The following is a 12236-nucleotide window of genomic DNA, read 5'->3' as shown; positions in this document are numbered from 1 at the left end:
TTATATACAAGACTCAAAGCTGTAATCGCTGCAAAAGGTGCTTCAACAAAGTACTGAGTAAAGGGTCTGAAAACTTATGTAAATGTGATCAATTCTGTATTCATTTTATAAAAAGTGAAAAAATGTATAAAAACCTATTTCTGCTTTGTCATTATGAGGTATTGTGTGTAGCAGCTTGATAGGGGGGAACAATTTAATACATTTTAGAATAAGGTGGTAACAGACTGTGGACAAGCTCAAGGGGTTTGAATACTTTCTGAACGTACTGTAGATGCAAAGGTAAAGACAAATTTGAGAAATCAAGGCGACAGACATACACATTCAATAACACCTTGCACAATCTTGTCTGCATCTTACTGATCTTGGGTGTAATCATTAGTCCAACAGTTGTAAAATGAGAGTTTCTATTGGACAAATGAAGGTGTTTATCCCGGTTTTGTTCACTTCCCTTTAACAGAATCGGCACAATGAATACACTTTAAAAAAAAAAAACTTTCATACCCAATTTTGTGGTATCCAAATTGTTAGTTACAGTCTTGTCTGTCCGGGAGTTGCAGCGATGAGACTTGGGAGAGGCGAAGGTCGAGGGCCACGCGTCCTCTGAAACACAACCCAACCAAGCCGCGCTGCATCTTTGACACAATGCCCACTTAACCCGGGAAGCCACACCAATGTGTCGGAGGAAACACCGTACACCTGGCGACAGTGTCAGTGTACACTGCGCCCGGCTCGCCACTGGAGTCGCTGGTGCGCGATAGGACAAGGACATCCCTGCCGGCCAAATCCCCCCCTAACCCGGACGACACTGGACCAATTGTGCGCCACCCCATGGGTCTTCTGGTTGTGGCCGGCTGCGACAGAGCCTGGACTCAAACCCAGAATCTCTAGTGGCACAGCTAGCACTGTGATGCAGAGCCTTAGATCACTGTGCCACTCGGGAGGCCCAGAACGAATACACTCCTGATCATAGCAGCCATAAAAACAGCATGACCCCTTTAATCACTTGATAATTCCTTCTCGCCTCTACGCACCCTTTCCCTTCATTTGTGGACATGAGACATAACAGAATCATTATGCATGGAAGAGAGTCTGAGATTAATGGTAAGTCTTACATACAGTACTGGTGGAGTTGCTTCCTGTACCATTGAGGTGTTATAGTATGTACGGAAAGAAATGAACGTTGCCATCTAAGGCCTAGAAGTTATTCAGTCCACAATTACAAAACAAATGAGGCAATAGGTCTAGGTTGAGGTCAAGGTCTATTGCTTCACGATTATTCACTTTGACTTAAGATTCTTCATAGAAAAAGACCAGTAACACAGAACCCAAACCGGCTGCAGGCGTGGCTATCGTGCATAAATGTATTTTGCCCCCCCACACCAAACATGACGACACGCAGGTTAAAATATCAAAACAAACTCTGAACCAATGACATGAATTTGGGGACAGGTCGAAAAGCATTAAACATGTATGGCAATGTAGCTAGCTAGCTTGCTGTTGCTAGCTAATATGTCCTGGGATATAAACATTGAGTTGTTATTTTACCTGAAATGCACAAGGACCTCTACTCCGACAATTAATCCACACAAGGCGGCCAACCGAACAGTTTCTAGCCATCTCTCCTCCTTCCAGGCTTTTTCATCTTTGAATTTCTAAACTTTCATTGTATTACCACACAACCAGCAACAAAGTTAGTCTTTCAATCACCCACGTGGGTATAACAACGTACCTGCTTCTATAAACCAATGAGGAAACAACTTTTTCAGCGCAATTTGCGTCTGTAGTAGGAAGAACTTCTATTTTAGCCCTTGGCGTTGCAGACGCTCGTTGGCGCGAGAGCAAGCAGTGTGGGTGCTATAATTGAATAACATGGATTTCTAAATTTATTTTGCAACGCTCGCGCACAAGACGTGTCCGGTCGGGTCAGCATGTAAGCCCTTTTGCAACAGTCTTTGTTTATGGGGCTTTGAACAATTCATGATTATTTCTTCCACACTGCCCTAAGCCAATAAAGTGCTGCTTCTACAGAACAAATCTATTACGCACCCTAAATAACTATGAAAGTATTCATTGTAAATGTAATAATTATAAAAGTAGAACTGACGCAAGGTTTTTGTCGAGCAGAAAGGTAAGAGACATTTAAAAAAAGAAAACTTGGGAATACTGGGAAAAGCTGTCAATTACTTGCCCGCCCAATTTAAAATAAAAAAGAACCAAAATCCAGGGAGACGACCAAAGTTTAGAAACCAGGAAAAGAGGTCTTCAGGTTCATTTTAATGCCAACATATATACAGTGAGTATACCAAACATTAGTAATACCTTCCTAATATTGCGTTGCCCACCCCCACCATACCCGTTTAAAAGGCACTTACACATTTTTTGACATGCCCATTCACCCAGTCTATGTATATGGACAGAGCAGGTGTTCTTAAATGTTTTATACACTTAGTGTACGTATATACTGTATAAAAAATAAAAAATAAAGAAATCCTTAATTCTTGTCCAATCAGGACAATCACCTGAATAACTAATCTAGCGGTCCTATGTAGCTGACGGACAATAATGTAAATGAGAAGTTCTGATATTTACACAAGAATTAGGTGTTTAATGATTTACACAATAGAAAGAAAAAAAAACATTGTAAATGATTCAGCAGTCAGAAATAAACACGTCCATGTGAATGTGGGCTAATGAACAATGACCCTAAGACTTACAGCAAGATCTCCAAGCATTACAGCAGGCACTCATCTCATTTCCTAAAGAACGTTTTCTAATTTTCTACAAGGCTTTCCAGAAACTCACCCTACTGAAAACATACGTTGTTCCTGATGTCTGAAAGCAGGAAGTTGCCCCACTGTGAATGATAGAGATTATATCACTGAGTCGACATCACAGCAGCATTATGACAAGCACTGCTGTCTTCACCTCCTTTCTTATTTCTGAAAGAGCAGTCTGAAGATTTACGAGACCGATCACGTGTTGCTGCCACACCATTACAGCTATGGTTTTTGTAGTGTCTTATGTCAGAAAAGCCCTTTCCACATCTCTTGCAATAATAAGGCCTAACTCCAGTGTGGACTTGCATGTGGGCTTTGACGTTGTTGGCTTGGCTGAAACCTCTCCCGCAGACGTCACATTTGAATGGCTTCTCTCCCGTGTGGACTCGCTCATGCCTTTTGAGATTGGTGTTGACTGAGAAAGTCTTGTCACAATAACTGCACTTGAAGGGCTTTTCACCTGTATGGGTTCGCTCATGTCCTTCTAGAGCTTGCCTAAGAACAAATTTCTTTTCACAGTATTTACAAGGGTAGGGCTTCACCCCACTGTGAAGTCTCATGTGATAATCCAAAGTATTTTTATAGGCAAAGGTCTTTCCACAAATGGAACAAGAGTATTGCTTTTGTCCCGTGTGACTTCTTTGATGGTTTTTCAGAGTTAGCATGGAGCTGAAGCCGTTCAAACATATGTCACAACTGAATGGCTTTGTTGAGGTTCCCGGTCTCCTGGCGATTCTCGTTCTCTCTCTTCTCTGTCGTTCCCTCTGCTTCTCTCCTTCAGCTGTGTGCCATTTTAGATTGTGTCGTCTCATTTGAAAATTGTACATAAAAGTCTTCCCACATAGGTCACACATAAATGGTTTGGTTGCCCCATGACGGTGCATGTGAGCTTTTAGGTCGGTGGACTGAAGGTAGCTTTTCCCACACACTTCACATTTGTAAGGTCTCTCCCCTGTGTGAAGCACTTGGTGTCTCACAAGGTTTCCTTTATGGCCGAAAGCAGCTCCACATGTCTCACATGTAAATGCCTTCTCCCCTGTATGAACAACCATGTGGTTTTTGAGGCTGCTGCTTGTCATAAAACCCTTACCACACTCTGAACATGAATGCGGACGTACACCTGTATGTCGTCGCATATGAATATTTAGGCCACCATGCTGTCTGTAACTCTTTCCACACACAGCACAGGTGTATGGTTTTTCACCAGTGTGGATTCTCTCGTGCTCGATAAGCAGTTTCCTTGACGTGAAACCCTTGTCACAAGTCAGGCACTTGAACGGCCTCTCCACTGCATGAACAAGCTGATGTCGTTTCAGATCTTTCTTGGTAGACAAAACATTTCCACAAACTTTGCAACTGAATGTTTTTTCTCTGTGACGTAACATGTGATGTTCGAGCTGCTTGGACATTCTGAATGTTTTGCCACATTGACCACAAGTGAATGGCCTTTCTTCTGTGTGAATTAGCATCTGATGTACCAGTGTGTGAATTAGCTTGTGAGCTTCCAGTGACCCCTTCCTGCTGAAGGTCTTTTCACAAACATCACACTTGAAGGGTCTTGTGTGAGTTAGCTTGTGTTGTACCAGTAGGTTCTTCCGGCTGAAGGTCTTCTCACAAACATCACACTTGAAGCATTTGGTTTCTTTGGATCGCATCCGTTTAGTAGTATTGTTGTGTTTCTGGCTTTCATGGCCGTCTCTCTCGTTGCCCTCAGGCAGAGCAGCTCTCATGTGCTCAACGTTGGATTCAGTGTCTCTTGGTGAGGGGTCTGTATTCAGTCCATCTGTGTCTCCCAGAGAGGAGTCATTCTCCAATGAAGACATCTCTGTGGGTTTGCTGCAAACCTTTGCAGCACCTAAAGATTAAAGAAATATGAGTATATACACATTAGAAAACTATAAATTAAACAGGTTTTTACAAATGTGAAGATTATACAAATTTCATGAATTAAAAGTAAGTAGCCTCGTCTGAGCCAGAACGGCCCATAGGTCCGGAGCCTATAGAGTAGGGCTAACTCATGGGCGAAACACACTTCATATGTTCTCTAAATTAACTTTGTTGTACAATTAAAAGTCAAATACACTGCATTTCAAACAGTCAGCAATAATCTAATGAATTCAGGACTTCTGCTATTAAAAAAACCTTCCACAAGACCCATTGATATGTTCATTATTTTATCAAAATAGTTTAACCCGATTTTTGCAATAATCAGTGATCTGGCTTTTAAGTCTATGAAAATGTCCTTTTGGTTCACCATTTAACCAGAACCATGCATAATCCAAATTCACTAATGATCAACTTCTTGTAGTAGGCGTTATAGAAAATTAACACAGGTCTCAAACAATCTCTCAAGCTCAGGTGCTAGCAAATAGCCAGCTAATCTTTATATTTAAAGTCATGCCAACTTGGATCTATTTGCTAGCTTGCTAGTTAACAAGGCAGAACAGTTGAAGAGATATGAACACACCCTTCTGTCCATCTCCAACTGTTTAAAAGGATGCTAGCCTGGCCTCTTTGTTCAGATGTTGAAATCAAGTGGCCTACCTTATTTCTCAGAATGAGAACGAGTTGCCTATTCCTTATATAGTTAATGCTCATTGCACATTTATAAAACAGACTAGACATCTAGTATTACTGTCTGTGGTTAAAATGCTGCTATCAGTACGTAGTACCGAAAGCAACAGAAGCTAAGCATTAGTTTTCCAGAATCAATGTTCATTGATACTCACGTTTTATTCACACAATTTGAGTTGAGACATACAAATGGTATCGTTAGACCTTAACTTCTCCTCTATTACAGTAAAATTGTGTTTCAGTGTCCATATGACCAGTCCTGTTGGCCAAACCTCAATTGCAAATAGAGTTGAAACTACTTGTTGTCAGAGAGGAAGAAGTGATCTTTACTCTTTGTTGTTGTGTCAGGGGGAGGGGCTTGGTGGCAGGGGGAGTGTGCACAGTGCACACAGTACAGGGACGAGCGAAGAAGACGTGACCAATAAGACAAATGCTCATAAAAAATGGGAAATAAATTCAGCCTTGATTCTTGCAATACAGGCATTTGGAACGCTGCACTAACACACACGTGTTTGAATTAATTTAATATATTGCCCTGCCCTACTAGAGAGCAAACTTTTATGTAGCATGAGGCATCTTGATGTACAAATACACTAGCTGGACAGGACGCTAGACAAATAAATCTACCAATACATTAATTTATATCATTTATAAATAGAATAAACATTTAGTTTTGGCCCATTTGCTTCCTAGTGAATAAGACCCTGGTCTCGTAACCATTATTCAAAATAAAATCCTCTTAAGGATTACCTGCAGAGACTGACATGGCGTTAGTGACTGGGTTTGCTTGACTGACATTCCCTGGCAATGTTGAAGCAGCTGTCATTCCAGACAATATTGGGAGACCTAAAAACATATATCAATCACAATTACATTAAAACACGTTCAAAACGCTGTGTCGCTTTTTCCTTTCTTTCCACAAAACGATGTGTGGTGTAAGTCATGTAGGCCTAAATCAATACAAAAAACAAGCCAAGAACCCTAATAGCTAAAATGCTAGACATAGCTAAAGCTTAGGCAGTAATGACTAGGTAGCTAGCTAGGTCTAACACACTCACCAACTGGTGGTATTGCAAAAATCATTCCATTAAGAAGAATATGCGTGGGTCCTTTCGGTTCTGCTTGTGTCTGCATTTTAGCCAGTGATGCTCTATAATGTTCAGCCTTCTCAGTCAATGCCTTCATATCTTCATTCATCTGCTCCACCTTGGTTTTCAGAACTTCATCCATCTGCTCCACCTTGGTCTTCAGTTTATCGTTCTCATTATGTAAACTTGAGGAGGCCACTAGGAATAGTTGGCAGATTTTCCTAATAGCCTCCCCTGTTACAAGATTCATAATTGTGCAAAGCTGTGTAGAGAAAAAATATATTAAAAAAAAGGTTACCCACGTACATAGCTTTGCAGCCAGCCACACTGAAATGAGGAAGTGAAACCAGTAAGTTAACTAGCTAGATGGGATAGCAATAGAGTTCGCCAGCCTGTAGTCATAAAAAAACGGAAAAGAGTTACCTCTGTTCGTTCAGCCATTTCTATGGGGAAAGAATAGGGTTTTGGAATGAACACAGAAAAAAAAGGTCTGAGGTTAACACAGGCTTAGGGGACCGTATAGGTTTTGTTCTATGACATTACAGTCGTTGGTTAACCTGGCCTTTATGAACTATGAAGCCTTTGTGATTTTTCTGACAAATGCTTCAAATTTCACAAAAAGTTGTTACCTGATGAAGACTCTCTCATTGAACAAAAAGTATAAGAACTCATAAGCCTGCGTTTACCACAGACCTAACTTTTGCTGTTTATCCGAAAACGCTACAAAAATCTCCATTAATTTCCCCATAGACTTTGTCCAAACGAACCATGGCGGTATTCGTGCCTACAAAAAGATGACATTACCAAAGACTGTACAGCATGAAGACAAAAGAAATCCCCGATCACGCTTCTAGGCGATGGCATGGCGACATTGGCTAGCTAAGTACATGCGCAGAAACGTCATCAGACCTAACGGTCGTCTCGAGCCATACTGCGCATGTGCAGGCCATCAAATTAAAAGCACTCCGATAAAGATGTTTTTGACTCATATTAAAACTTGTCAGTTTGTCACTTTCACAAGGTTGGAGTTATAACATGTTCAATTACTGAAAACAATAACTCAAATCTAGGTTGTGCCTAGATTTGTTAGAATTTCTCACTTCCCTCACCGACTTCTCAAACCCCAAACTGGTCTGCTTAACTTCTCTAGGGTAGGGGGCAGCATTTGGAATTTTGGATGAAAAGCGTGCCCAAATTAAAACTGCCTTCCACTCAGGCCCAGAAGATAGGATATGCATATCTTAAAAAAAAAAAAATTATACGTTTATTTAACCAGGCAAGTCAGTTAAGAACAAATTCTTATTTTCAATGACTGCCTAGGGTTAACTGCCTGTTCAGGGGCAGAATGGCAGATTTGTACCTTGTCAGCTCGGGGGTTTGAACTTGCATCCTTCCGGTTACTAGTCCAACTCTAACCGCTAGGCTACGCTGCCGCCTCGGCAGCTAGTAGATTTGGATAGAAAACACTTAAAATAATGTCAGAGTATAACAGAACTGATTTGGCAGGTGAAAACCTGAGAAAAATCCATTCAGGAAGTAGGATTTTTTAATTTATTGTTGTAGTTTTCTATTCAATGCCATTACAGTATCCATTGACTTAGGACTCAAATTGCAGTTCCTATGCCATCCACTTGATGTCAACAGTCTTTAGAAATTGTTTCAGGCTTGTATTCTGAAAATGAGGGAGTAAGAGCAGTCTGAATGAGTGGACCCTGCCGTGTCTCAAGGTTTTTCATGCACGCGACCGAGAGTGCCTTTCTTGTTAATGACGTTATTGTCCGGTTGAAATATTATTGATTATTTAGGCTAAAAACAACCTGACGATTGAATATAAACATCGTTTGATATGTTTCTATGAACTTTACGGATACAATTTGGATTTTTTTGTCTGCCTGTTGTGATTGCGTTTGAGCCTGTGGATTACTGAAGAAAACGCGTGAACAAAACAGAGGTTTTCGGATATAAAGAGAGACTATCGAACAAAAGGAACATTTATTGAATAAATGAATGTCTGAGTGCAACCATATGAAGATCAAAGGTAAGTGATTAATTCTCTCTCCATTTCTGACTTGTGTAACTCTTCGACTTGACTGGTTACTGTTTGTAATGATTTGTCTGCTGGGCTGTTCTCAAATAATTGTAAGGTATGCTTTCGCCGTAAAGTATTTTTTAAATCTGACACAGTGGTTGGATTCACAAGAAGTTAATCTTTAAACCTATGTAAAATAGTTGTATCTTTTCTGAATTTTCATAATGAGTATTTCTGTATTTGAATTAGGCGCTCTGCAATCTCACTGGATGTTGGCCAGGTTGGACATACCCTAGAGAGGTTAAGCTGTTTCACAATTTCTCCCGGAAGTTTCGAGATGTTGCGCTTCTGGGTTTAGAAACTCTGGCATTACTATTGAATCAACAGAACATTCCTAATTGAAGTGAATATGCGTTAAATGGAATAGTCATTGAAATCTGGACACTGACTGCAGGCCTATAACTTCTGACATGAAGCGTAATGTAATATTAACTATTGCAGAATTATCTATATCTTGCAGTAAAATAATACAACAAATATTTGTCTCTGGATCACTAGCGGTGAAATATTTTTTTTTCTTTCGGCATCTCGAGCAAATGCAATGTGTTATCTTTGACACTTACGCAAACAGACAGTATTTCAAACCCATAAAATATGCACCCAAGACAAACTGAAGTCTTATCTGTAACCTGTTTAATAGTTCTCAGCCTTCCATCTCCTTAAAACCAGTCAAACTGATGACATTTGGACATTCTGCACGGGACCAACCTTTACACTGAGTTATTGCGTCCCCCCCCGTCCCTTAAACAAAAAAACTGACAACTTTACCAGTGTTAACTAAATTACTAGTGCATTCAATGTAAGACATTCTGGTGAGCAACAGTTTAGTATTCTGGTGCAACAAGTTATGACAGAAGAGAAGCTGCATTTATCAAACTATAGCTTGAAACATGCAACCAAATGGCAAAATGTATAATATGGCCTAGCAAATGGCAGAAATTATAAGCAGAAAGTTGTCTAAATTAGGCGTGAAAGTAGCCAGTAGGCTATGCAGTCCAGATTGTTTGAAAACATCACAACACCCATGATATTCAAAATGGGTACGAAGTTAACATGCCACAGTATCAGCATATACCAGGCATCTTGTCCGGGTTTCTCATAACCGTGATATTGTAAACAGGATTTACATGTCAATTTAAAAACAGAACACTTAAGAGTATCCCGAATAATAACAGGACATTGGTGTGCATGTAAACGTGGTCAATGAGACAAGTGAAAAATTATTCCTTAGTTCCTTTTCCCGAAATCTAAAGGCACAACGCCGATGACACTGCTTCTCAAAGGTCCAATACTTTGACTGCTGATACCTTAAGAGTAGAGTAAAATGTTCCTTTAAGTAGCTGGACAAGTTATTAATCAGACCTCCTGAAAGTTATAAACTGACACGTTTATATTGAAGGAGTGTCTTTGAGTTGACGGTCTGCACATGCGCAGTTAGGTGCGATGACCATTAGACCAGATGAGCTTAATGGTGCATTCAAGACAACTGGGAACAGATAAAAATACGAGGTTGAAATGATGAAATCGGCAATCTTCAATTCGGATCTCAACAAAGAAGCCAGAGTTCCCGAGTTGGATGACCATTCAAAACGATATTCCCAGTCGAAGCATGTCTATTTCCGGTTTCCCAATTGCCTTGAACACACTGAAGTCAGAAATGACTGAGTTACCAGTTCCGAGTTTCCAGTTGTTTTGAACGCGGCATAGCTAGCCAAAGTCACATTGACATCGCTTCCAAGAGTGATCGGGGATTTCTATAAGAGAAGCAGTTTCTGTCCATCTTTATTCTGTACTGTCTTTGCTATTGCACTCTAGAACTAACGTAGTCATAGTTACGCCAAAGACTATCATAGTGGATAAACTATTAAATTAGCAAAGATTATGGATATACTGACAAGATACTTGTCTCTTGCCCTAACAATTGAGTGAGATGCTATGCTACTAGGCCTCATGCTATAAATATGTACAGCCATTTCGAGACCACTACCGATGGTTCTCTCACTGAGTTGCTGGTTTGTCACGTGTCCTACTTATGCCAGTACACTCGTAACAACCTATGACCATTACAAAACTTATAATCAAATAAAATAAATTATGCCCAAATTCGACACTTAATAACCTCCATACAAAAACTCCTTGCTCGGCGAAAAAAATCGCTACATGCCATAGGGACTTCCCGCCGAATTAGGCCTCTATTTTTACCTCGTTCTCTCTATTAGACAACGTAACGTGCAACCAAATGTTTGTTTTAATAATTGTTCTGTGTGGTGTAACTTTAGCTAGTTAGCTAAAGTTAAACGTTACGTAGGAAGCTCAACTCCGACCGTTGCCAGAGATCCAGTCTTTGCTGTAGTGCAATTTGCACTGTAGGCTACAGCTACTCACCTCTCTCTCCGGATTGCTAACGTTAGGGTAAGAGTTTGGCACGGTGGGCAGAAATCGGCTAATTTCTGTCATTGTCGTATCAACGACAACGGCCATAATCGACGTTGTTTCTGACTGAAACGCATTATAGCAAGTTGTAGCCATTTTGCGCTCAGATGGACTATTTTTGAATTTGTGGCGTACAATCTAGTGGAGACCCAGCACCTGACAGCAATGAAGCTAGTTCAAATTTGGTCACGTGATCATAAGCCTCATTCAAAATAAAAGTCGCCCGACTTGGAAATGCAAACATGTTTTTTTTGTCAATGAACAAAGATCTAAGTTTCACTGTATTATTTAAAAGTATATTGGTGACGCTTTTAATTATAATCCCCTGTATAAAACACGGGTGATGGTTTTAAAAGTTAATCCTATTTGACATTGGTTAACATGTTTGAAGAGAGCATTTTCATATCCACACGTCTGCTTCTGTACCGTTTCAAACTATAGAAGTTGTCAAAGTGAAAGGGGCGTTTCAGAATCCTCAGACCCTCCACTAATAGTGCCACGTTCAAGACAACTCTAACATTTCAGACTTGGAAAGTCATTGTAGAAAGATGGTGAAAACTATCACGAAGTGCCCTTGAGCAAGGCTCAAATTGCTCCTGTAAATTGCTCCGTATAAGAGCATCTGCTAAATAACTCAAATGTGTCATACCATTAAAGTTTGCATCATTGGGGCATTTATGGGGTACGGCTACTGTTACCTGAACCTAGATTTTTATTGAATTAACTAGGCACGTACATTAAGAACAAATTCTTATTTAAAATGAGAGCCTCCCCTGGCCAAACCCGGACGACGCTGGGCCAATTGTGCAACGCACTATAGGACTCTCAATTGCGGCTGGATGTGATACAGCCTGGATTTGAACCAGGGACTGTAATGCCGCCTCTTGCATTGCGATACAGTGCCCTGCTGCGCCATCTGGGAGCCGAAATGCAGGATGATGGTCAAGCTAAAACAAAATATTCTGAATCAATGGACTTGAAAACCATGCCAATGGAGGAAATAGATTTGTCTATCAAAGTGGAATCAATGAATGAAAACAAAGATCATTATGGAACATCAAACAAGTCATGATGTTGATAATCAGACAGATGCTCATGTAGAGGATGAAGGTGTCAGATTACCAGTAAAGACTCAACATCAATGTTCTTGGAAACCATGCCAATAGAAAAGCTGAAATTCTATTTCCTCTATGTGGAATTAATTGTTGAAAATAAGATGAGCACAGCAACACAAACTAGTAAACTATATAATGATGTTGAAAATTCTGATAAAAC

At 40.3% G+C, this 12236-nt stretch overlaps 1 protein-coding gene across 1 annotated transcript; it reads right to left on the bottom strand.

Moving 5' to 3' along the window:
• Positions 1-2579: 2579 nt before the first annotated feature.
• LOC123989449 (zinc finger protein 271-like) lies at positions 2580-11157 on the bottom strand. Its single transcript, XM_046290468.1, has 4 exons — positions 10914-11157; positions 6410-6701; positions 6102-6197; positions 2580-4632 (listed from the first exon to the last, which is right to left on the bottom strand). Exons 1-4 carry the CDS (start codon positions 11055-11057, stop codon positions 2876-2878), a joined length of 2289 nt encoding a protein of 762 aa, XP_046146424.1. The 5' UTR covers positions 11058-11157; the 3' UTR covers positions 2580-2875.
• Positions 11158-12236: the final 1079 nt, after the last annotated feature.

This window comes from Oncorhynchus gorbuscha, linkage group LG11, assembly GCF_021184085.1.
Source record: "Oncorhynchus gorbuscha isolate QuinsamMale2020 ecotype Even-year linkage group LG11, OgorEven_v1.0, whole genome shotgun sequence".
Lineage (NCBI taxonomy): Eukaryota > Metazoa > Chordata > Actinopteri > Salmoniformes > Salmonidae > Oncorhynchus > Oncorhynchus gorbuscha.
This window is presented reverse-complemented; position numbering and strand designations above follow the sequence as displayed.